Raw genomic sequence first — 27,305 nt, 5'->3', positions numbered from 1 at the left:
GTGCTGTTTCCCATGCCCAATTCGGAGTGGCGTAAACAGAGAGGTGGCCACCCCTTGACTTGGCAGAGGAGCATGAAGGAGATCACGAAACGCTTGGGTGCCGTCGGTGCTACTCTCCTTCCAGGATGGGGACCGCATGATCTTCACTGTGCCTGGTTGGATACACTACAAGATATGGCTGCCAACCGATGTCAGTGGCGTTCTTGTTGTCAGTTTCTCTCCAGATTGCCTGAGTGAGTGTCTGGAGGTTTAGGTACCTGCGAATGATTGTGTTAAGCTAGCAGTAAGTCCCTCCCCCATCCACCTTTATTCTTTTCTTTACAATAAGGCTTTCAAATAAGTCATGGTTGTACGGCAGTGAAGCATCGGTGTTGACCACTGATGGCATGCTGTCAATGATGATGATGATGATGATCTTGATGTTCAACGGAGAAATTCTGCTAGTGGGAACTGCGCGAGGCGTCACACAACCTTGGCTTTAGCTACATGATGGACCAGCTTTAATACACCTTGAAGTACACCTGCCCTAATGCACCTGACCCTAAAGGTCAGATACAACGTACCTGGCAATGATTCATCGTTAAAATACTGGGCGTTGAATCCTAATGAGGCTCATAGGGGGATACTGGTGATGTGGAGTTACTGTTGAGTACTTTAAAGGAAAATGTAATGCACAACTTTGTTACTATTGATAGTACTCACGAATCATCGTTGTGCTCAGCAGATTCCATGCCCTCAGGTAAGTATTTGGGCGTGTGGAATGTACTTGGAGTTAGGTCGAGCGGAAAATCAAGGTCAACAGTAGGCAAACGATCGCCGTCATCATCCTCACCGCCATCGGCAGAAGGAGGAGCAGGTAGCGATTCTGAAGAGAAATCCGAAGGGCGGAGAGGGTGAAGGTCTTCATTGTCATCTTCCGGAGCTTGGTGTACGATATCTTCTCCCATTTCTCCAACGGTTTCGGGACTAAGAAAAAATGGAAGTTGTCGGTGGCAAAAATGAACTTGATGAAAACACTCATTACAACGATGAGGAAGATGAGTAGCCGGGGGAAATGATCGCTGGCGAAGCTGTTCGAGTGGAAACAGTTCAGTATCCTGAGAACCTGGCTGTAACTAATCGCGGACACACATTGTGGTTGTTCCTCCACTACGACTAATTTTGTAAAACGCGTATGTGGCAGGAAATCCCTAGTTTGAACGCTGGCGTCTGGTTTTTGATGATCATGCGAAACTAGTGGTACGATCCATTACTCAGAAGTACAGTGCTGCATATCTTCGGTTTAAAAATTGTGGTGCCATCCATCATAACGGATGTTCTATTATAATTTTGCAGATAAAATACGTCACAATGCGAACGGTGCAAGTGAGGATTGTCCATAGTTGGCACGAGAGCCCTATTAACATCAGGGTTGACGTCCGTGGCCTAAAGTGAAATCATCATAATAACAGGAAGTTCTCACAATATCAAAAGCGGATAACCATGCCAAGTTTGAAATATCACGAACATGAAGTTGTGCCAAAGTTCGTGGTACGTTTTTATACTGTTATCCTTAACTTGGTATCGCTTTACTCCGTAAGTGCATCCTAACCGACAAGCAATCGTTTTCTACATCATCCATTGTAATCACTCATTGAGAACTCTGATATGCTAGTATGAGATTGGTGAGTATCGAATCGTCAGAGTTATAGAAAGACGAAAAAGTTAAGTTGAATCAGAAAAATTGTCACGTGAAAGGAAAAAAACCGAATGCGCTCCACTGTAGTGTTTAGGGTGGTTGGTTACACAGTGAACTTTAGCTGAGACGGTTGTTAAGTTTGGATTAACGTCGGCTCGAAATATTCAGCACAACATATTCATGTACAAAGAGAAAGTGAACTTCAATACGGTTGAATGCGACATTAGTGTTACGCAGCACCGGATGGACTTTTACATGTACTATCAGAATTGATAATACTAAAATACAACCATATAACTACATACGAGATTCTTATGAAGATATCTGTTGGAAATATGGATAAATTAAGAAAGCTGTGGAACAACTTCCCTCGGAAAGAACCCTACCGAGGAGAATTTCGGTATACTCGACGAGGTATTATTAAAAGAAAGGATAATGTATCTACAAACTGTGATGTATCTGCATGAATATCTAGAAGTAATCAGCAGAATCGGATCGAGAGTTCGAGTGTCAGTTAATTTGGAGGAGAGGGGTCTCCTTATTTTTGTGAAAAGGCAATAGTGGACAATTGCTCAGGTATTGAACACAATACTGCGAAGGAGCACACACAAGGTTACTGAAAATTTTTCGATAGCCCACGACCACTTTCGCCCTTCTTGGAGCTTAGTAATCAAGCGCAGTTCCCGACTTTCACTCAACATTATGTTCCACTTGGAAATTAAACTGAACGCAGCTGGCGAAAAACATTGATTTACAAATTAAATTGGTGTAGTAGTACCTCTCGTCAATAAAAATATACTGCGATGTGTTGAATAGTGTACTAAATGAAATCTGAGGTAGACTTTGTGCAGCACTATCAGTCGAAGAAGAAACGTGGACGGGAGGTTTAGTTGGGATTCGGTCGAGCATCCGGTTACCTCGAGGTTAATTTGCAAATGGGTGCATTCCGCCGAAACGAAAAAGGCTAGAGATCACGCAAAACAAAAACACTCTTTGATGGCAGGAAGGCATGCCCGTATTGTCAACATTTTGACAGACAGTATCCGGGTGTAGACGACATTCGTAATTGATAACTCTAAATATCCACATATTCGTGAGTACGAAATCGAACAGGAGGTTTGCCGTAGTACGTCAAGGTTTCATGGAGCTGGTGTTACTGATAATACGGGAACATAAACAGCAAGTGATTGTAAGACAACCTACAACTGGAAATACTCGGGCTTTAAAACGTCAAATGACAATTTACTCACTGAGAACAAACAGTGAGGGATAAAAAAATACTTACAAGTGTGTTTCTTCGGCAACAGAGGTGGGCAGAAGCTGATCCGGGTTCTGAAAAAGATTATTCGTTCATGCTCTGAATGTGCTAAGGCCACCGTTTTCATTTTTGCGTTTTTTTCTTTTACATATATTGACTTTAGAGTATCTCAGGATTAAAATGTGCCAGTCGTGAAACGGAATTATTACAAACATAGGACTCCAAACATATAAGATGGCCCCTCTATCAATATCTATTACAATTGTATAAGTGTCGTTCAGGAGGGCGGGGGGCACACTGAGACGATTAAAACGACCGCAAGCTACCCGTACGATACAGCAGAGGAAGAGTATGCTATTGGAAGTACGCTCGAAACACACATACTTTTGGACCTAAAGAGGTGGGTAAGCGAATATGGTATGAGTTGTGCACGGATCTTGCAATTAACCAGGCATCGGAATGTGGCATGTGCTAAACAGACAGTTAGAGGCTTGAAATCTACAGCCCTTTGATTGTCACTATGTCTAACATTTGACTGATTCATGAAATCGAAAGAAAATATATAGCGACACGTGGTCGGATAGGGTGCAACAAACAGGCCGACGTCACGTACGTACTGTACGCGAGAAAAACGTACCGAAATTCAATCGTTTTAGCCAAGTTTAGTCAACCGTTTGAATGTGTAGTAACACCGCCCCAAATTAAAAAAAATTACTACACAGTGTTCTACAGATAAACATGAGAATTTCGGGTGACAAATCCATATTTATTAATTGTCGGCAACGGTAAAAGTGGAACTATCGGTCACCAACGACAGGGCAGGCGTTTCATTGTATTGTACACTTCATCTTTCATTCAAGAGGTGAGTAGGTCAACAGAGTAAGAAAAATTAACAAGTAATTACACGTGATTACAGTGACGAATTCGCAGGCAACTTCTCACATGGGGATACACTATCGGTCAGAACTAGCCATTGAGCGTTGTTCTGAGGTCGTTGGGCAACAAAAGGCAGCATCAACCGGATATTTTCAAAAACATCGAGGGTACTCGTGCTGCGTGTTTCTATTCGACTCGTAATTGGTTAGACTATATTCGGGACTGTGTGTAACATATGGCATGAACTGTTGGCCAAGGCTAACTTCAATTTGGAGTTAGCTCCAGACCCGGACGAACTGAAAGTATCCAAACCCCAACGCTTCCTACGGTCCGGTTGGATGGCGATGAACACAGCCACACGATTTCAGCGGAATATACTGCATTATTATTGGAAGACCTTCTGGGATCTACTGGGCAGCTGGAGTTGCAGCACAGATGGTCGCTACGAGATCGAAATGGCTGAGAACCAATGATAGCATGATTTCCGAGGCCTACCTGAAAAGTTTCGTAGGAACCACCAATGGTAAAGCGCACAGGTTCCGATACTGGTTCACTGGGATCCACTTGCGAAGACTTGACGGAGTCCTCAACGGTTTGTACATTGTTCGCTACGGATTTCGAGACACAAAAATCGGTTTACAATGGGTCCACTGGACACAACGACATGCAACGGTTTGGTGGCAAAAACGGCGAGCAGTGTTCATGCGAACAAACCAGACTTAAGTGGGGACCATAGGTAAGAAAGAAAATTAACCGGCATCTCATCATCAAATCAACACTTAAGCAAAGGGGTATGAACACAGGAAGCCACTCCACCGGAAGTCTCTTACGAAACGACGGCTATTTGAGACGAATAACTCAAACAGACGTTACCAAGACTCCTGAAGTAAAAGATGAGCAAAGGTAAAAACGAAGACACTGACTCTACCACCGTTCCAAAACATATTTATAGCGCCTAAAAATGTGACCAAAACCAAGCATATGGGGAATTTTTCCGGAAGCAACTGAAGTTTCTCTACCGTGAACACTGGTATCGTTCGAGCGCAGTTTCGAATGAGAGTCAACATAGCGAACGAATCCAGAGGCGTGAAAACGATACGAAGTCGATAATAAAAAAGAGTAATACTGGTACGAGCGGTCTTTGTGGATTTGGCCTAAAAGCGTTTGTTTGATAAAGCTACAAACCGCTTATGTTAGTTGGGCTCTTATTGACAGCCTGTATCCACTTAGTCCGGCAGAATGGTTGGAGGTCTAAGGCATCGAAATCCCGCCAATGATAACTTTTTTCCTTCGGCAAGGTCTTCTTTAAAAACGGTGTAACTGCATGCCAGTCAAGCACCAGCACTCAAGGCTACGGTTGAAGACTGCAGGCTACAAAACGAACAGTACAATCAACAATCGGAGTTCTGGAGTGCGCTAGCTGGATTGACATCGGGAGGACACGCTCACAAAATTAGCAAGCTACTGCACAATTAAGCACGTACCTTCAGCGTCTGGCTTGGTCCAATGCGGTAGTTCAAACGTTATAGTTCCGTTCAGCAAGTGCCTAAAAAGTGGATTATCGCAAGAAAGTAAGCGGCGCAGATTATGGAATTAAAAGCAGTTGATGATGTGCTACTTCTAGTAGATACTATGACAAACCACAAATGATTTGAGTGATGAATCCGGAGCGAAGCAAGGTGAACTGTTATGCATATCAAGTGAAAAAAGGCAATGCTCGCACGTGACAACAACTCACAAACGACATAAGGAAAGCACGCATCTTAACTCAAAGTCACTAGAATTTAACATCAGGTTATTCGGTAGAATTAGGGCGAAAAGAAGGAAGCATGAGGGCTGAGATACTACCAGGTTGCCCAAGCGTAGACAGGGGAAGTCAGGAGGCAGAGTCGGGTTCGAACCATGGACCGAACAGTAAATTCGCACTCTAACCACTGAGCAATGTGGCGAAAAAGCAGCGAAAGAGGACTACATGTATCAACAAAACCTCGATAACCACTGAAATAATTAATAACATAAGGGATAGTTGAAATAACTGATATTAGCGAAACGGTCGATGTCAACACGCGTAATAAATTAAAGCCAATCTATGTTTGAAAACCTAGAAACACTGCACAGCTGTTTCGTCCTTATTGGAGATTATCAGAAGAGCGCATCTCACGAAAATCCAGAGTCCAAGACTCGCGACCTCTCGGTTATAGGGTGAACACGTGACCGTTCGGCGACGAGCGCCTGATCAGTACTGTGGCTAAATTGTAAGTAGATAGGATATACTGCCACTGATCCTTCAGTTATATCTTGTGGTCAGACATGGTAACTGGCTCGTCGAGGGACAACTTCATCCTGGCAATTACAAGACAACATAAAAGGATTCCGAAGAAAATCTGTTTCACGTGATCGGAAGCTTTCAGTCTATGAACTCTAAAGTGAGTGAAAATACCCGTGAGAGAGAGAGAGAGAGAGAGTTAAGAACAAAAGTAGCGAACAGGTCTGCTTTCCGTGAGTGATCCTCACAAATCTACGTGGTAACAGAAAACATGTGAAGCAGCTACGAGAAAACGATGGGTACATACTCATTATTGAAATCAAAAGAAGAATGAGAAGAAGAAGGTTGAATGGGAGGTACAAAGATGAAGGCGTCTCGCAATCAATTATGACGTTAATGTCGGGCAAGTTAGTGAGATCGCATTTTTTGGAGACCAGCTCGGATTTATTCTGGGTTCAAAGTTGTGGGTCATGCATCTGGATTCCAGTACCAACCATGAACTTTCACTCTTTTTATGAACCTTGGTGGTGCCTCATTTCTATGCGACAGTTTGCCATAAAAAATCACACTTACCAGCATACTTCCCATATCCGTGAGAACATGTTAAACAATATAAAAGCCCGCGTATGTTGAACTAAACAAGAAACCAGTGCTCAGTCTGGAGAATATGACAATCCTATTCCGGATGTATCTACCACATTCGGTCTAACCACTCGCATCCGCGCGGGTCAGGGGCCCATTAGCCGCACAATGCTCTTCGCCGCAAAACGTTTGCGAGTGGAATAAAACTTTTTACGCCAAAATATTGCTTTTTTTGGGTATGTGCTCACAACAAAAAACATCCTAATCTACGCTCATATTTTCGCAGCTCACCAAATTTCATTGTCGACTGAAGCAATCATACCTGTGACGGAAAAGTATGGTGGAATAATCTACCAGCCTCGCTGAGACCCCGAGATGCCTAGATGAGGCTCAAAGAGTGAGTTGGTACCCTCAACTCAATCACCTGTCTCTTTTGGTCCAACAGGGACACGTCGTGCGAATGCTGAGTGCCCGCGGATCATAACAACCGTGCGGTGCCCATTATCGGCACAATGCTCTCAGCTGCAAAACCTCTACAAGTGCAGTGAATCTTTCTACGCCAAGATATCGCCTATGTGCACAAACCAAAAGCCGTCCTAATCTACACTCATATTTTTGCAGCTCACCACCTGACTGAAGAGTCCCGTGGGAGAATTTCCTGGCATCGCTGAGAGCCCTGGATGCCTAAATGGAGCCTAAAAGTCTGGACTGGTACTCTCAACTCAATTGTTCGACTGCTTTAGTCCAACAGGGACACGCCACAACTTTCGAAACTTCAACTCCATTGTGCGAATACCGAGCGCCTAACCGTGCAGCATTCAAACCCCCGTATTTGTCAGGGCGCAAGTCAACTGTGTGCACTTTAAGCGTCTTAAATATGGGCTTTGTGTAGTGCCAACATACTGGAAAAAAAGCCACAGTAACAGCGAATCAAAGAATCACATGACCAGTGCGAGGTACGCCAAAAGAGTTGTGGTTGCTAACTCAGTGGGGCACAGAGTGCACATGAATGCCTGTACCCATTTCCATCGATTAATCGATGTGACACACGAAATTCTAGTGTTTAAGTAACAAAAATTTTGACTATGCAAAGTGCTACACACGGCAGTGAAGACATCTAATGTTATGTTTAATGACGACTAGTTCCAGCTCGTTGAAAAATCCCAGGGGATGCGAAGGAACTGTCATCATCATCATCGACAGCATGACATCAGTGTTCATCTTTCGCGAGACGAAGTCGGGCAGGCAGCACTGAACGCCGCTAGTATAGCTCCTTTCACATTTTGCCACGCTTCAACCACATGTTCACTGCCACCACAGTATTTTTTTACTGTGAAGAGTTGTTGGGCTAGCTCAGATCGATACTGTTGAGCTATGGCAGTTCTTCGAAGATAGTGGATTGGCATGTTTCTTGCCGACTTGCGAGGGCCTGAAGGGAAACGAACTGTCAGGCGTGCGCGCACCATGGCGTGATCGGAATCAAGTGGTGTGCCCCAGAAGGAACGGCAGTCTTGAATTGTGGCTCTCCACCGGTGACTGATGGCCACGTGGTCCAACTGGGTCCACGGTGGATTTGCAGTTGGCGGCCGCCAGGTTACGCGGTGCGAACGTTTATGTTGAAAGTTCGTACTTGCCAGAAACAGTTCTTGATCAGCACACAACTGAAGGAGTCGATCTCCGTTGTCTGTGCTGCGAGCATCGACTCCGAATCGACCACCCAAATGTGATTCCGAGGAGCTCAGACGATCTACTTGAGCATTCAAATCGCCTGCAAGGATCACAATGTCAGTGCTTTTTGCCTGACGGATGAGCCTGAGTAGCTATCGACAGAAAGTATCCTTCTCCGCATCAGAACTGCAGTCCGTTGGGGCATAAGCCGATACGACAAACAGGCACCGCTTTTATGCCGCTAGGTATTGAGCTTGATTGAACTAGATAACCGGACGGCGCAGAGACAACTGTTCACTGGGATCCAATCCAGCAAAGCGCGTTCAGCTCTGGGTCTGAGTGCAACTCCCAAGTCATATATTCCACGAGTCATGGCTTCTGAGTCACCAGACACACGTCACTAACAGAATCAGTTGCGTTACGGGGAGAGAGAGATGCATCTGAGAAACTTTCGGGCAATACAAATAGGAAAATGAACATTATGCCTGAAACTCTCCGAACATATCCGAAGAGAGGACACTAGAATGGCGGAAAGCGGAAACGAGGAAGGGGTGGAATACGTTGAGTGATGGCAGGCGTACTCGACAAGGTGATATAGGAATGTTTACCCACACCACACCAACAAAAATTTATCTCCCAAAGACACCCCAAATAATTAGCATCATCTTACAATGACGAATGTCACGAGCGACAACGCAACTTTCAAGGAGAACCAAATGATAAGTATACATTGAAAGTTGCACCCGTTGAATAGTATCACCAAGGCATCTGCCTTCGCCTCAGAGAGACTGAAAGTTGCCTCAGTACGAGAGTTCGTTTACCTCTATGAAGAATGAGTAACATTGGACGAGGACTAATGAACACAGTCTTTTGGCTCTCGAGGTTGCAGAAGGAACATGTACGTAACAATTAATTCTACTGTGATGACCCGCCAGCATCCGCTCGCTGCCCTTAGGTCATACTTTCGAAGCATAGTATTTGAGGTCGTCCTCCTGTTTAGGTCTGGGTGTCTTGAAAATAATCCAAGCCCGTGTACGATCATGAGCTTCACAACCAGAAGGAATTTCAGGCTACATCACACGCTGTGTAGTACTACCAACCATCGCCTCCTAATGGCTGTATCCAGAAAAAAACGAAAACGTGTTGCTGCTTCACCCCATGAATAGTACTCCTTCAACAGGTCCCCGATAGCGATGACAAAAAAACGGTTCACTTGTGATGTCTCTTCAGTAAAAAGCTAACGTGCGACATGACGACTGGAAGGCTCCCAGGTTAACCGAGCCTAGAAAGGAACAGTGGAGAGACCATGGTCGGGTCCAAACGACAGATCTTTCTTTAAGTAGCTTTGTGCCAAGCTTTGGCCCAAGTGGTTAGAGCGCTAATTTACAGACCGGAAAGTCCGTGGTTCGAATCCGACCTCTGACTCTCGACTTCTCCTGTTTAGGCTTGGGCAACCTGGCAGTATCCCAACCCTCGTGCAAACTCCGGGTGGCATGGCAGTTAGGCACCGAAAGGGTGAGACAGCTGAACGATGTGCCTTAACCACTGACACACCTTGAGCAATCACATTGTCGAGGACCGGTAACTATTTGTGCCTCTTCTGGAGTACTCGAGTATGAATCTGTCCTTGGACGGTATTCTCTGGCGCCCTCTAGGTTTATATACAATTCACACAATCTACTTGACCTCTGACATGGTGACCCAAAAGGCATATCCCACAACCCTTGTTCAACCCCCCAGCGAATATTAGCTATAAATGGAGTGAGATTGCAGTGAGATCGCCGAAGCTGTATGCTTCAAAGGAACTACTGTCTGCCGTACAGTCCCGTCAGTTTATTCAAGCCTTGTTTTTCTGCTACGTGTGTAGCTTTGGAGGACTGAAGACATTGGCTAAGCATCAGTAGACGCTAGGTGAAGCTGGTCTTACGTGCAGACCGGAGACCCTGATTGGTCCAAAAAGCTGAAGAAGTGAAACATGCTGAAAATTCACGCAACAGATATTCGGGAATATCCTGTCCGTACGGACACCGAAACCCGAGAAGTATTTCAGGTCCCCAAAAAGGAAAAACGATCGGGTCGATGGGCTTAGTTTGAGGACAGTTCAGTAGGCCAAATACTGTCTTTCATCCAGCCTGTCAGTGAAATAAACGTGAACTGTGAGTTTGGAACCTCGGGTAGCGCCGGAAGCCTCACCGAGCCTTAGATTCTTGTGATGTTGTGTTCCCTCTGCTCAAAGAAGGCGGTGAATTTCCTGGCCAGTGCGTGTGAAAATTATATCCTTCTATCTTGGAGAAAGAGGCCTTCCGAGGCAATAGGAACGAGTTTCCAATAGTGCTCGGTTAACAGTAGAGGCATCTGTATAAAACCCCATAGTAACTCTCCAAGCTCAGTGGTTAGCAGGTGATAATAAATGCGGGTTCATCCATTTTTCAGTCACGACGAGTTAGAGCAACTCTACTGACTCTGAGTGTTATAGACAGTGGAGAGCACCTGTCATCATCGTCCAGCTGTAGCACCCTTTCGGTGCCTAGCCGCCATGCCACACGAAGGAGGCACGAGGGCTGGGATACTGCCAGGTTGCCCAAGCCTAGACAGGAGAAGTCGAGTGGCAGAGGTCGGGTTCGAACCACGGACCTTCCGGTCAGTAAATTAGCGCTCTAACCACTTGGTCCATCTCGCATCTGTAGGCCAAATAATGACCCTCCAGACTGCACTGATAAGCCCTTGAGTTGGCGGTCAAGAGAAGGAACTAGCGAGTGGGATGAACAAATCAGGTGCGTATTCAAAACAGGGTAGGGAAAATGGGAGATCGATAACGGATGCCGTAAAGTGAACTCGAAACCAAATTAGACTGGAAATAAAAATTGCCCAAGACTCACCAAGTATGGATGCTGTGAATCTCCAGGTTGATGAGATCCACAACCTGATTCGATTCATCCACAGTAGATGGGCATTCTGAAAGGAAGCATGCGAAACGGACTTACACAGAAGGCGACATATAGACCAGCGCTGCCAACATATTCATATGTTCGTTTCAGAAAGGTTTGTTAAACAATGGTAGTTTTAAACTGGGCAACATTTCGCCTTTGACACAGAAGATTCGTCAGGCCGAGCAATTAGGTTACCAAGCTGGCCGAGTTCGGAGGCAGACGGAGAACCAATCAACAAGACTCCTTCCGAATACCAAACTAAATCAGTGTTGAATGTCGGTTAGTGTGGTTGCTGACGAGTTGGTGGAATTTCAAATCAAGTTTAATCGGATTTGGGTCTTTCGTCTTATAGCTCAAGGCACTTCAATTGATAATTTAACTTGGATGTCCTACTTTTTATTCATACTCAGACACTTTGCAGTTTCCACCACCGCGGCCACCAGTCTGCGGCCTCAAAACTTCAAGATTTCATGTATTTATTTTTTGTCCCGTGCCAAATGCGTGTCCCGTCATTGCTCAGCCTTTCAGTAAAACTAATTATTCACCCACTTTTCTCGGCGACATGTCCATTTTTCTTTTACCCTCGCACAGTAACAGCATTTAGTTTTGTGTACACAGTCCCTGGTTGTATTCACCGGGAGGCGATCCTTCAATTGCACCAGTGCGCACAGTGTTTGGAATTCTTCGAATGACTTCTGATATCCCCGGTTTATATAGAATAACAGAAGTCCCTGACGGTTTTCACCAAAGGCGACAATACCCTTCGTAACTGACACCAAATCAGACAAGCTGGATATCCACCACCCCGATATTTGTTCTTTATTTCGGTTTGAGCCGCTGTCTAATCAACTTCTTGTGTGAATAGGGCCCTTACTCGGAAAACATATTCAGATTCTCCGGCACAACATTCGATCCAACTAATAAACAAACAAGATGTTTCTCCTCGTTGCAAATATTAGGTGTAAGTAATACAAAGCTTTTTTCTGGTTGTCAACGATCAACGACTTATAGTGGATTAACTGTTAAATCCACTCCAGTCAAGTCATCAACAGCGCTACTTTCTAATGCCACACAAGTGCGGACTGCAATGATAACATGGTAACGACATAGTCTCGTAGCAGAAACCGGTTGGTGATAAAAATGGGAGAAAAACGAACTAGAAATATAGAATAAGCACTGCGTTCTTCCGAAACAATCCATTTAGGATGGATCAGGAGCACAATCAGTCTTCCGAAGACTGCCCCAGACGACGGTTCGGTAACTCAAAGCTGCAGCATTTCAATGAGTTTTGTGAAGTAATTTGCAGTAAAACCACTCGTATATAAATGAACAAACCTGACAGAGGAAGCTTCCGTCTGTCGCAAGGGCCTAGTGCAAACAAGATACATGGTGTGGTCAGTAAAAATTCGCTGATGGACGTAAACATCAATGTTTGTGAATCCGATGAATCTCCCTCAGCGTTTGGTTCACTCGTGGACTGTTTGGTCAAGGCAAGGATGTACAGAACCTGAAAGGCAGGTAAGGAGCACGAGTTACTGCAATAATCACAGCGAAACGGCTTTCAAAGCGCACAGGACACAAGTAAACACAAGCAAAAATTGAAGGAGTAGCATGACACACACCGGTGCCAAACAACCGAATGTATGAGGTTACCGCGCAGGCAGTTTCACTCGTTTGTCTTGTTTCATAAACGAGACAAATATGAACACAGAATCTGAAATATGTCAAATATATCGACAGCCGTTGTCTCAGAATCACTGCCCGCATATGTTCAAGTTCGAAACAATGTGGTTGAAAAAAAGAGTGAAGTGGCCCGCACCGCACATGAAAAAGTGATTGTTCACTCGAGCGAACACAATCACTGTCGTCTGAACTGCAAACGGGAAACAGCACACATTTTCTGCGTGTCCAGCACAAAGTCTGATTTTTACGGTATCCTTTGATGTTCGAACAAGCAAGCTGGCCAACAGGCTGTTCTCGCGTACACACTTCATTGGTGCGGCAATTGAGCTGACGGCAAGACTTGATACCATACGCGGCGAAAAATCTGGAAGTTATACTGAACGTTTTCCTATAATTGTACTGGTTTCAGGCGCATATGAAGATTCTGAGCATACCTTCGTCCAGCGTAGAATTTCGCTGAATTACCCGAGGAAAACCTAAGGAGCAAACTCTTCGTTTAGAAGTCGGAAAGCTATCTGGAACACGAATTTAGCGACCATACAAAGAACTACCAGATAATGTGACAAACGGTGACTCCCAACAGACAGCAATCCAGACAAATGGGATGATGTAACCAGGTCACGTAGTAAACTCAACCAGTGGAGCTTCAGAGGGCACATACACACTTGACACTGAAGCTGAGAAGCTGTGTTTGCAATTCCGGGACAACAGTATAATTTGGCTGAAGATGTCAAGGCGATTGAATTCTAATGTTTGGGGAAAGACGTGGTGACACCTGAAGGTCAAAAATTAGAGGACTGGTAGTGCAGCACTAAATGCACAGAAATGGATTCAATCAAACCGCAATGCAAGATCCATGAAACCAGTGACTCAATCAGAGATACTACTCCAAATTAAGCATACATGATAGAAGCGGGTAAATAGGTCACTGGGGAGAACATTTTCAACAATTTCTTTGGACACTAGCTTCTATCTTTCATCTGATCCGCTCAACTCGACTCGCCATCTGTGATTTTACGCTCTTTCAGTTTATAGCACAGTAATATACCTTTCTCCTTTGTATCGCTTGGGCTTCCACCAGCGTCACTTAAAGACCGTGGTCTTTCAGTTTACAGTAATATACCTTTCTCCTTTGTATCGCTTGGGCTTCCACCAGCGTCACTTAAAGACCGTGGTACATCTGTTTGCCCTGTCTTTACTATGCGTTTTTCTTGAGTTGGGTTTGCAAAGTAAATGAGTGCATGTTGCTAAAATAAGGAGTCGTTTGTACAGCCTTACAACCATCATGACGCGGCTACTGGTTCCAGTAATACTGTGACAACTGACTCATGAACGTGAAACTACGAACATCAAGCGAGATTTCAGCCCGATCGAAAGTGCATTGATCATCTCTTTACACTACACGCCCCACATACCACTGATCAACAAGTGTGATTTTCCTCAAATTCAAAGAAACCGCTAACTCCTAGGAATAAGATTCTGCATACTGTGAACCAGTATTTGGAAATATACGCTATCTCTATCCTGTAGGAGTTTACGACGAAATACCGGAAAAATCCCCTACAACTTTAGTAAGCATCTGTGTTCTATTCGCGTTGTTCAGCCTTGTCATTAGGGTCAGTGCGGAACACCCAATTCAAGGGATTAAGGATCCTGATACCAAAATTACACTTAGAAATAGACCAGTGGATTTCGGTGATGGGGATGACACTGCTTTGCTACTTGCGATCGATAGTCCATAGTCTACTGTAAACCGAATCGCGGAAGTAATCTTTCATTTCGGTAAGCACATTGCACCTTTAAAGTGCATGACGTTCAGTCCCCCTGTGACCCTATCAAACCTTAGGAAGAAGGACCTGGCATCCTGACCCGTTTGGTGTGACCGCATAATATACGCATCATCAAAGAGCGAGGAAAATTTGCGAACATACACCATTTTTGGCGTCCAAAACAGAGTAACCTGAAGCTAAATGGCACAAATCAATCGAATGATCCGTATCATTCTACGGTTTTAAAATCCAACCCCTGTCTTCGAAGCAGAGAAGACGTTTATTACTTATATATTTATCGTTCAGCTGTAACACTCTTCCGGTGCCTAGCTGCCATGCTACCCGAAGGAAGCACGAGGGCTGGGATACTGCTAGGTTGCCCAAGCCTAGACAGGGGAAGTCGAGAGGCCGAGGTCGGGTTCGAACCACCTTCTGGTCAGTAAATTCGCGCTCTAACCACTGAGCCATCTCGCCTGAGCAGACGTTAGTTAGCTGCGGCGTGTTTGCAACCGAGTAATAAGAGCTGAATGAGAATCACCAGAGCAGCGAGTGAAACTCATCGGCTTAAATTAGCCCGAACATGTACTTCGCATGCTCAACCACCGCCTGCCGAGGAAACCATTGTTTTTAAATCCGAATCCTTGCCGGTGGAAAAGGAGAACAGAGGAAGTGTAATGGGAAAATAGTGGCTGTAAAGATATACTGGGCTGAAGAAACCAAACGTCATGCATTTTTCGTGCGAACTTTCCATCCAGTAAGTAGAAAGCATGAGGGCTGAGATGCTATGCAGTACAGAAGGAGCCCGGATTGTAGGACTTGAAGCCGAACTAGTCGTACATCGAATTCGCAATCGAAACGCGTGTTTAGTGGCAGCACGTTCGTGGCCAGTAAAAGCCACTAGCCACAAAATACAGACTCAAGCATCCTCTTTGAACGCACTATTGAAAACAAATGCCTGGACCCCAACGCTGAAGTCCCGAGTAAACAGAGGTGACATAACAATGGCACAGAATCCATACAAGCAGGAGCGGGGCTAATAGATGTACTCGCTCTTCCAGAAGCAATTAGAAGAAACTGAACATTTTACGTATTCCCCCAAGTAAACGAAACATACAAGCAAGCAGTCCAACATGGATATTTCCAACAAGAAAAAACTTCCCAGGCTGATCAGTACTGATCGAATGATTACGATCAGTTGATGGTAATCAATCAGTGGCAAGTCACCGTTCCCCAGTCGTGCCCAAATCAGTAATCACTAAATAGTCTCAAAAATGAGTCGAGTCTGTAAATGCCTAACTCAATTCAATGGTGGGTGATCGCTTAGGAAGTGAACAAAAGACAACCTCCAAGCGGCTAGCACTAACAAACAGAACGTACATCCCTTGCCGGGTTTATCCGTACCTACCTGACGTTGCAGTGTCGATGATAATGAATAACTACCTGACAAGAAAGTTTGGATGTGAGGACAAGCCGACGATGACAACGAACCCTCTCAATGCCGGAATTTAATCTGCGAGCGCCGGTGGGCTACAGAACCCAAACTATTCCCAGCCCAGAAGAGCACCATGACAGCAGAGAAGCAGCGGTATTATAGGGAATATAATTAGATCACTGAAGACCAATTGGCATTGGAAACCGCAGATTAATAAGTGGTGACCGATGAGACCTTCGATTAGGTACAATGGACTATTACAGACTAAGATGTTTACAACCTAAAGGAAATGGAGTAGATCAGTTCATACTGAGTTGTACGACCTGATCCGATAGGAAAACAAATATTGAGATTAATAATCAGGAGTTATCTGTGGGTGGAAATTTTTTCTAAGAAATAGAATCTTCTCGGGTTGAGTAAGATGAGAAAAATCGTTCATCGCCTGATAGCTCAGCTGAATCCTGTGGAAGTTCGATTTCAGATACACGAGTTGACTCCTGTTCTTCAGTAGCCGCATTCTGATTTTCATTATATGAAGCTTCCTCTACTTCTTGTTCGTCACTATCCTGACTGTCTTCAACATCATACGGTTCCAGAGATGGCAGAGAATAGGCAGGATGCTGTGGAGTCAAAGATATGGGTTGTTCCTCATACCGAGAAGAACTTGTACGTTGAGTCCAGGAAGAATACAAGTCAGCAGTATTTCTTTTGTTTTGAGAAGTGAAAAGTCCACATGAACTCGCTTCAGACAGAGGAGCTGAACAGCATTGATTTTGTGAGGAACAGTCTTCCGCCCTGCCTGGCTCTGGCTCTTGTTCGTTAGATGCATCAGGCGATTCCACTTGCTGAGTTGATTGTACGGTTACCTCTGCGGTTATCGTTTGTGTTGAAGTCGACTCAGAAGGCTGAGAATCCGAAGCAGCAGGTCGCTTAGGTCGTTTCGCTGTACTCTTTGACCGTGATCTGCTAAGAGACATTGAACGGCCACGTTTGCGCGTACCAGAAGTAGTTCGACTACTGTGAATCCGAGAAGAACGTGAACATGAGCGGGTTACTGGACCCGAAAGACGTCGCGATCGAAGCACGCGGCGTGATGCATTATTTGAAGCATCTAAAGAAGGTCGACTATCATCGGTACCATCCGACACCGTAGGCGGAGGATCCGCAGGTGTTGTGACAGACAAGAATGGTTCGGTAGTCGCCACATCGCCCATCATTGTTGCAGAATGATTGCAAGTGGAAGGTACCGACGCTCGAGCAGCAGTTCGAATGGACTGTCTTCTCCGGGTTGTAGATCGAACAGTGTGTTCAGAAATCCGTCGAGTACCGGATAAATGACGGGTTGTTTGTCGCATTCTTGTGAGGATTTACAAAAACAACTGCCTCCCGGAATGGAGTTCTTAGAGAATTTGAACGAGGATCGATAATTACCATCGAACCGTATGCGCAGTCCGGAAAACACGTGACCTCACCTTTCAGCTTAAACAACTAAACTGTGCGGTCTGGTAAAAAAAGGTAAGGTTCACCTAAACACCGTGGGAACCTGGGTATGTGAGAAATGAATTAAAAAATCGGTAAACTACTGGCGGCTTTCCATCTGATGTTAATAACTGATTTATCAAGCAATGGTACTGCACGAACAATACATGAGAAAACAATCGATTTAATTTGAAAGGGGCGGAAAATAAACCTATTCTATGGAGTCCAGTAAGCGTAAGCCAGGGTATGCCTAAACTAAACGAAGGGAATCCACAATAACACAGTTGCTGTGCCCTACCTGGGTGGACACATGAAATCCACAGAGAGCACCGGGGTCAAACTATTACCAGAGAAGGATGTGTGGTTCTAAATCCCTCTGACACGTGAAGGCGGTAAACAAAACATAATCCTGTCACCGAAAAATCAAATGAACCTACCAGCCGAACATATGGAATGGTTAGAAATAGACTAGCAAGAGTTCGCAGGAAAAAAAGAAACGAAGAAACCTGTCATGCTATTTCATCAGTAAACCAGGTCATCATCATTGTCAGCTGCAAAAACCGCGTACTTGCCGTGCAGTAGTTCTAAATGTCACAGTTTCGTTCGCCGATGATTCAGGGAGGTGGGCTAAGTAGCTACGCATTAAAGGTAGTAGCTGATATAAGTGACGCGCAAATACAGCGATGCCAGTGAACTTTCACAGGAGAGATCCCGACGGGAGGTGTGTATTGGAGGCAACATTTTGCATGCACGCACCATTGGGCACCATCGGGTCACGTTAGTCAATGTTTTTGACCATTGATGCGTCTCGTCTCGGGGTCCCCATCCAGGAAGACTGCACTGACCAGCGCAGCTGGGTTTACTAGTAATGACCTTCAGACTTCACTGCTAAGTCATTGTTTGACCTCCCCTGGATGGTTGCCATCCTTTATGTGGTTGCGCGAAGAGTCCTTCAACGAAGTCGGCATACAGAGCACTTGATTAAGTGTGATTGAGTGTGACCAGTTCATCCATCAGATGGAAAAATCATCTTTGGCTAGACCACCTGGAGTGATACAGTTATCCGGGTGGACGAATTTGTCTACCACCTCAATCGGCTCGGTCACAAGCATGAGGCTAGGGTTAGAGCCCACCCAGTGTTGCAGCAGCACCATACACTTTGCAGGTGTGAGAGATAAAGGTAATCAGTCAGCTGTAACCCCCTTTCGGTGCCCAGCTGCCATACAACCCGAAGGAAGCACGAGGGCTGGGATACTGCAAGGTTGCCCAAGCCTAGACAGGGGAAGTCGAGAGGCAGAGGTCGGGTTCGAACCACGGACTTCCGGTCAGTAAATTCGCGCTTTATCACTTGAGCCATCTCTTGTTGGTGTGAGGCGCATGCCAAACCATGAGGCAGAATTATTTACGATAGCAAAATTGTTGGCACGTCCCAGAAGAGCCATGTTGTCTGTCTACTCGATAGGTGTAGGCGGTGCGGTGAACTCAGGCGAGAGCTTCCCTTAAACCTTCACACAGCCATGGAAGTTGGCGCACAGCGCCTTGAGGAGGGTCAAGGAAATATGGGAGACACTTCTGCTCCATAGACACTGCCATAGTGCCTGACGAGCCAAGGAGTCAAAGGCAGCTTTCAAGTCAAGAAACACAACCATTGTCGGTTTCTGGAAGCAGTGTCGCTGTTCCAGAATCTGTCGGAGGGTGAAAATGAGATCAATTCATCCTCTTACAGGATGGAACCGAGAATGGTTTTCACGGATCTGTCTCTCCCTGTGTTTAGTCAACCTTCGATGCGAAAGTTTGTAGTATAGGGGTTAGGGGACCAGAAACAGCTCATGATCAGCGTACAACTACTAATAGACAGTTTTTGTGTCGAGAGGCTTGATTGAGTTTGATAACCTGATGCCGAAAAGGCATAGGGTGTTCAACTCTGGGGCTGAGTGCAACTCTCATGCCATATACCCCCCGAGTCATCGCTCCTGGATCATCGGACACATGGAGAGTGAAGAATGAGTTCGTCCTTGAAGTTTTGAAATGTATAACCGCACTTGAGCCTCGCAAGCTAGTTTCAGAGACACAGCACACATCAATTTTAAGGGAGTATAGGGTATCAGCGAGCATTGCCTGTTCGCCAAAGAAGTACGGAAGCTGTGTAGAAAGAATTTCGTGGTTCATTGGCAATAGGCGGTAGTCAGTGTATAAGGTACATCCGTTAGATGATCCAGCAACGTTAGCTTGTGTGGTGGGAAGGGGTTAGGGAGGGACATCAGTGGACACAGAACTGTGAGGGCAAACGATGCTTCCCAGTCGTCCAATCCGAGTAAGAGGATTTGGATAAGCTTCCCCATCTTGAGCCTTCAACTAAAAATACGACCCAGAAGACAACGGGAGGACGTAGGGTTTTGTTCGGAAACCCTACCTCTCGTCTAACTCAAAAACCTGAACCACAAAGCAGCGGGCAGTGGTTTTTTTGGGGGGAGGAGGGAGGAACATGCCCGGAACCGTTGATTCAATAGCTTGACCTGCTCGGCTGTGAGATGCCGGTCTTAGCTGAGAACGCAGGGACTGAGGTATTACTGCCTCGGTCCTCATGCGGCTGCGCACACCAGGTACCTTTCGAACAGCACCGGAGTCTTTGGTTCTAAAAGAATTTCGACCGTGTTGAATAATGCACCGGCGGTCACGTTCAACGGAGTGTGCAGCTTTTGGGGTCGACATTTTCTAACCTGTCCTTCCTCGGAGGAAGGCGGCATCGGTGCTCCCATGACTATGGACAGGCTGGTTGCCTAGGCGAACACACTGCTTTCACACTCCTATCTCAGAGGATAGTATGACTTTCCCCCAGACCGCCTTGTAGCACGGCTACTCGTAGTACGGGGTCCCGCTGCTCCCATTTAGCCTTCCTAGGGGACGAATTTCAAGCCAGTGTAGCCCGCGGGATTATCGCGCAAATCAAGCCTGACCACCATGTCAGGGTGAAAATTGTAGGTCGCGCGATAAATCCTATAACCACCTGTACGCCTGAAAAGCAACTACTAGTATCAAGCACATACCAGGGATAATTCACCTGAGATATTCAGTCAAGGAGAGACTAGAGACCAGATTACAGAAACACAGAAACCGTACACTGATCAAACAGGGATCAAATTTACGGCCTTTCAAAAGCATATAGTTGTTTCCGAGACTACTGAAGCCAAAGACATACCCATGGCCTCTCGACTGCTTTCATCTAGGATTGGAAAAAAACTGGCAGTATCAAGACCCTTGTGCCTCAAAAGCAAAAGAGTGATATGAGTTCTTTCAAAGTTTTGGACACCACCCCCAATTCCCCTCCGAATTTTTCATGCGAACTGAATGTAATGCGCCGTGTCCACTCGGTTCCAGCCCTGGTTGCTGCGTGCAACATGAAAAGGAACTTGAATTCTAAAATATATGATGAGGCCACCCACGTAAACGTATTTGAATTAGCGAATTTTCCACTCATATTACCTATCCAAGGCGACTCCACAAGGAGATGCTAGAAAGTGAATTGTCTCATCCTTGAGAAATCGACATATGAGTCCGGAAACACCCACAAAACCACCTACCCTGGGATCAGGTCAGGTGTACCACAAATCCAGGCTATGTTGCTACATTAACGGACTGAAACCCACGCTGTACAACGGTGAAACATCCTTTCGGCGCTCATACTGCCTAGGCTTGGGAAACCTGGCAGCATCTCAGCCCTCGTGCTTTCCTGGCGTGGCATGGCACCTAGATACCGGAAGGGTGTAACAGCTGAATGATTTTTTTCGCGTTCAAGAGAAAGCAGTTTACAACCGAAATGCTGTTTGCACGTCTGCCAGCGACAACGGCGATGAACCATCGTCAGCAACATCTATGAGCAAATTAGCGCAAATCAACCAGATGTCTTACGTGCATTACCCCCTTTTCGGAGATAAGGACATACGTGCGAGATAAGGACATACGTATTCTTTTTAGAGCAGATGGGATGGTATTGTCAACTATGTGAATTCTCGCACTTTGATGGTAAGGCATTATCTGCGGTATTGGAGATTTACAGGGTCCCAGGCTTCCTCTACGATGGTCGCCATTGATCGGCCACGAATGCTCCGTCGAGCTTTCCTAAATTCTCGTGACTACAGATTCAATTAACAGGGAATAACCATGCTGGACCTCTGTCTACAGCGTACCCCTCTCCGAAGAGCCAGTTCTTGAGTGGTCTCGTTGGTGGCTTTACTGTATCCTTTTCAGAGCAGAAATACGATTGCTACAATTGAAAAATGCTACTCTAAACCGAAAGGACTTGGCAACAAAAATCAAAGGGGATCTGGATGGTGACACAACCAGGAAAGAGAGTGGTCAGATTCAACATACTAACTTACACGACGTGTAATATCGGCTGCCACCAATAAAGAACCGGAGCAGTCGAGTCCCATGATAATACTAGGTCTTGCACTGGGTACTGACGAGCTAAATTGTGCTTCGGAAGTGTCTGATATCGCCTGACTGGTCCTCTCGGCAACGCAAAATCGCAGGGTTTGTAAACAAGACCAATCCGAACAAGACCAAAGACGCAGTTCGCGATTGTATTGGGCTCCTGTAATCAAATGTCTCCAAGTACCACTGTAAGAGACAACCAGACAAGTATGACAGAATGAATGAGATTGTTTGTAGGCGCTCGTACAAAGCATTCGGGGGATTAGCTGATCAAACTTGCCAAAGTTCAGAGTCTGGTTGACAAAATAACCAACAATGTGAGCATAAACACGTATTTCAAAGGCAGCAATGAGAGTTTGGAATGGGACAGTTTCGCTTCGTTCGTGCTGACAAACAGACACGACAATCCTGAACTCGACTGTATGGGCTTTGTTGTTGTAGGGTTGGGAATTTGGACTTTCAGGAAGTATGATTTTGACCAGCTACGATAGGTCGACGATGCGATCGTAAAACACAATGATGAGAAATCAGGTACTTCACTTGCTCAATGCATACATCACTACAAACTTTGCACGACGAGCATCGTTCTCCACGACAAATTCGAGGTGGCACAGACTAAAAAAGGTGGGTAACAAATGATAAAAGAGAAGAAAACTCTGAGTGCAATCGTGACTTTTCTCCTCCTCCTCTTCTCCCTGTGCTTAGCTGATAAGGCTGTAATGTTGTGGCGTACTGTAAGTGGCTTTTGTGGTGTCAGTTTCAAATTCGATTGTCTGATTGGATGGCTGGCACCCTAAGTGTCCGTTGCGGGCTACAACTGGCTAACCATATAATGTTGATGCCTCAGTTCAGTTCTCGGTCTGGAACTCCCAAGGTAGCATTTTGGTGGACAAACCACCAAAGACATACAAAGTGTATAAAAGCCCAAAAACACATGTACAAACGTCTTCTTTAAATTTCACGCGGCGACAACATACTGTAAAATCGGGTCCCTTCTGGGCTGGCCATTAGCATCCGGTATTCCGCCGATATTTAATCATACTGAGTTGAGTCCGCGACTCCACAAGATGTTGGGCGATTTGGTTGTGGGACGCCACGATCAATAAGATCTGAACACCGCATCATAAGCGAAACTATAAGTCTACACGAAGCTTGAACACGCATCCCTCCTGATCGAGAATACAGGGGAATTCGACGAACTACCAAGGGAAAAATAGCGTCTGAGCGGCCCCAACTACCGAAGAGTTAGAGGAATTCAGAAGTTATCATCAGCATCATCATCATTGCCAGTTGTAAGGACCGCGTACTTGTCGTACAGTGGTTGTAGCTGCCGCAGTTTCGTTCACCGATGATTTGGGTAGGTCAGAAATTCTGGGGATGTGCAGGACTATCCCAGCTGATACAAAAGGCACGTCGAAAAACGAGCTTGGTGAGCGAAACAACCAATGAGAGGAACCACTTGCTCAATTCAGAAGAACACCTGAATCGTTTGGTTTCGCACTGTCAACAACAATTAAACTAGCCATCTGTATTCACCAATACGCATCATCATCATCATGGACAGCAGGACATCAGCGTTCAATACTGATGCATCGCTGTCGTACAACTACGATTCATTTGAAAGTCTTATTGTGAAGAAAAGTATAAAGGTGGGCAAAGAAGGAACTAAGTGTTACCTTGCTACAACCAGTCCGAGGTATCTACACCCCCAGACACTCATTCAGGCAATCTAGGTAGGAACTGACAACAATGAGGCCCCTGACATCGACTAGCCGTCATATCTTGGAGCGTCTCCAACCACGTGGGGGCGAGATGGGTGTTGCCAGAGCGCAAATTTACTGATCTAAAAGGGCCATTTCAAACTCGACCTCCGCATGTAGAGTTCCCCTGTCTAGGCTCATTTCAAACTTGACCTCCGCATCTAAAGTTCCCCTGTCTAGGCTTGAACAACCTGGCGGTATCCCAGCCCTCGCGTTGTCTTCGGGTAGCATGGCAGCTAGACACCGAAAGTGTTACAGACGAACAATTTTTTTCAGCCAATGATGTTAAAATAAGTGTTGGTGCCGTTCGCTCACTGGGATGACGAACAGTTTTTTCAACCAATGTTGTTAAAATAAGTGTTGGTGCCGTTCGCTCACTGGGATGACGTTCACTCAACCCTTCTTGGGCTTGAATAGTGACAATGAAAGATAAGGCAGCCAAACGACATCAATAGCGTTACTGCCGTCGGTTTCTCTAAAGATTGTCTGACTGAGTCCTGGAGGTGTAGACACTTCGGATATTTGTGACAGGCTGGATTTCGGTCCACAACTATGTCCAGCATTACATTTTTTCCTCTCCCCATCTCCTTTCATTTTTTCTTTTTCCTTCTCTTTTTTAATCGTTACCAATGATGGTGATGCTGATACTCTCATTATGTGCCTTTGCTCTAACAAACTAACATGGTTGCATGGAAGCAAAGCACTAGTGCTCTCTAATGTTACTGTCAGTGATGATGATGAAAATGTTTCTCCCGGTGACCGATTAACCTGCGCAACATATCACCAGAAAGCATCTTGATGCTACGGCTACCAGGCTGAGGCTATGACGGTCTTCGAAAGGCGTTCTTGCGTCCCTTCTAAGGACTGGAATCCCGACCCAGTGGCAGCTAATCGACACCAATGGCGTTCATGCTGCCAGTTTCTTGTCAGATTATCTAATTGAGCTCCCGGAGGTCTAAACACCTCAGAATGTCCGCGATAAGTTAGTACCAGGTCTCTCCTTCGTCTTCCCCTTTCTCTTTTTTTCACTTTAGTATTTTGGGTAAAATTAAACAAACTTTGTGACTGTACGACAGTGAAGCATCAGCGACAACAATAAAGTTGATGTTTCTGATGATGACGAATACCTGATAAATGCCTATTATAACCGTGCCCTAATAGTAACTCCAACAAGACTGGTTGCTTTGCATGGATTAACAACCAACCGAACTTCCAGTGTTCTGTACAGGTCCAGATATCATTTGTAACAGTCGTCAAATCCCAAATCAGAAGCCCATGTGGTGCCGCAGCGGATTCCCTTTCCATAAAGTCAAACACGAGATGAATCGACTAATTCAAAAGATACTAATATAAAAAACAATTGCTCAGAGGGGCAACGTACTTGAAACCGTCTATAGTGTCATCATCGACAAAAATTAAGCCGTGCAGTGGAAGCCCAGCATGTGGCGAGAAAGTGTGTACCGGACTGAAAAGGAGGGTGAAGAAAGATGAACATTGCACCAAAATTAAGGCGCACAGAACAACATCAAAATACCCTATTCCAGAAAAGTGAAACCGCAATACAAAAGTTCACGTGTATAATGAAAACGTTAGCATCCTAGAAGAAATGCTGCATTTTGAATCCCAAATTTCTGATGTCACTAGAATACGGGAACGGCAAATGATATGCTGTGGGTAGCTGAGTGGTGTTCCTATGCGGCAGCTCATCACTGACAGCAAGGTTTCACACTGGCTTGCCATCAAGGTAGGTTAAACCACAGAAGAGTAACCGTAGTATCTAAACGGTTGGCAGGGTTCAACGAAAGGCCCGAAAGGACAGATGCTGTGGGACATATTACCTTCTCGTAGTCACACATTGGTTGTTCTTTTTAATAACTCTCAGTAAGCAGACCCAATGATGCACAAAGGTTTCCTGCAACTTCCCATGGAAACATTATTTTAATTTTCACCCTTCTGATGAGTGTTTGTGACCCACCAAGAAGTTACCGCTTCAGAAAGTTCAGGTAAATAAGTTCACCGATTGTGCACTAGAACCTCCGGAAACGATGTGCATTTACTTTTCTTATTGCCGACGAATGATGCACGCATACGTGAGCAGATGGACCGAGTTGGTGACACAACTACTCTCCCACCACAAAAGGACCCCTTACAAAATATTGTACCTACTCAAACTGACAGCTTGCGCTATAAAAAGGACACCAAACAGTAAGCTTCTCGAAACAGAAGAGACCCTTATCCCCTATTAGGCTTTAATACATAAAACCTGTAGGCAGCCTTCTCCACCACTTTCGGAATTCGTCTAACCGTATCGATCATACGGACCCATCTGACTAACTAAGGTGACAAGTGGAACTGGTCGAAAATAACCTCATTTGCACGCAATGCTAATAACATAGTAGCTCAGCTGCTTTCGGTGCCGGGCTGCCGTGTCACCAGAAAAAGGCACGAGGACTGAGATACTGCTAGGATGTCCAAACCTGGACGGCAGTAGTCGAAATGCCAGGTTTAAGTTCGAATCACGAACCTCCCGGTCAGTAAGTTCGCACCTTAGTTACTGAGCTATCACGAACTCTGCGCATCAGTCTGATTGAAACGGCTGAGAGACGACTGAATTCACCTGGAACTCTCATCTATACTGTTCATCAACTCAGTGTGCTACTCTTATAACTGGAACACGCCACGATAACTGCTATATGTGTCTGCCCGTTGTATCATCTTTGATAGCAATACATTCGTACAAGAAACTGGTGCCTGAATGGATACAACTATGAAGGAAAATTCTGTTAAAGATTGTAGGGAGGTCCGCGTTAAGGTAGGATAGTAGTTCACCGGGACACACTCTTGCTGACAAGGCGGTTCAAATAGGTTAATCCCACCACACTAAAGTCAGTCAAGTAACACAGGCGGGAGTCTATCCAGTTCAACAGCCCGATAACGTTTCAAGGCACAAAGACACATTGGGAGCTCAGAAAAGAAGAGGGGCTCGAAGGTGATGGAACACGTCAATATTTGAACGAGTCTAATGGGACGTACAGAGCAATTCAACTGCGGTTGGGAATACTGTGTCCAACTAGCCCTGATTGTGTTAGATTTCCAAAGCGGTCCCTGATTGATTAATTATCAGATGATCGCCAATGTCCCGTTGTTGGTACTAGCGAAAACAAGTCCCATACAGTCCACACAGCATAAGCATCGTCCGTTTTTTGCGTTCTATCTCCACCATGTACCTCTGCCTAGACACAAAAAGGGACTTGAGTTGACGTCTCCCGACCCAAAGCTGTCACCTTATGGTGGTGGTCGGGCTTAAGTGCTTGCTGGGTCTTGCGAGCTATACTGGGTGGAACTCAGTTATTAAAGTTTCAACCATGCCAGGAAGGTCAACGGCGAGCAGCCCGCCGAAGAACAGTGAGTAATCGTATTACAAGGCAGTCTGGAGTTAACGTCATACTGTCCTCTGCGATAAAAGTGCGAAAGCAGTGTGTTCTCCTAG

At 45.4% G+C, this 27,305-nt stretch overlaps 1 protein-coding gene across 1 annotated transcript in view; it reads right to left on the bottom strand.

Moving 5' to 3' along the window:
- Window positions 1-27,305, bottom strand: part of T265_04375 (hypothetical protein) — a gene marked incomplete at both ends in the record, with an annotated part of 68,248 nt that overhangs the window by 15,506 nt on the left and 25,437 nt on the right. Inside the window, 8 exons of the mRNA XM_009169096.1 lie at window positions 703-966; window positions 2,964-3,010; window positions 4,308-4,420; window positions 5,297-5,358; window positions 11,208-11,283; window positions 12,594-12,765; window positions 22,001-22,241; window positions 25,197-25,280. Of these exons, the coding sequence (XP_009167360.1) occupies window positions 703-966; window positions 2,964-3,010; window positions 4,308-4,420; window positions 5,297-5,358; window positions 11,208-11,283; window positions 12,594-12,765; window positions 22,001-22,241; window positions 25,197-25,280 (1,059 nt within the window). The remainder of the gene's footprint in view (window positions 1-702; window positions 967-2,963; window positions 3,011-4,307; window positions 4,421-5,296; window positions 5,359-11,207; window positions 11,284-12,593; window positions 12,766-22,000; window positions 22,242-25,196; window positions 25,281-27,305) is intronic.

Source organism: Opisthorchis viverrini (genome assembly GCF_000715545.1).
Source record: "Opisthorchis viverrini unplaced genomic scaffold opera_v5_71, whole genome shotgun sequence".
NCBI lineage: Eukaryota > Metazoa > Platyhelminthes > Trematoda > Opisthorchiida > Opisthorchiidae > Opisthorchis > Opisthorchis viverrini.
Note: the sequence above shows the minus strand (reverse complement) of the source record. Positions and strands in the feature narration are given on the sequence as shown.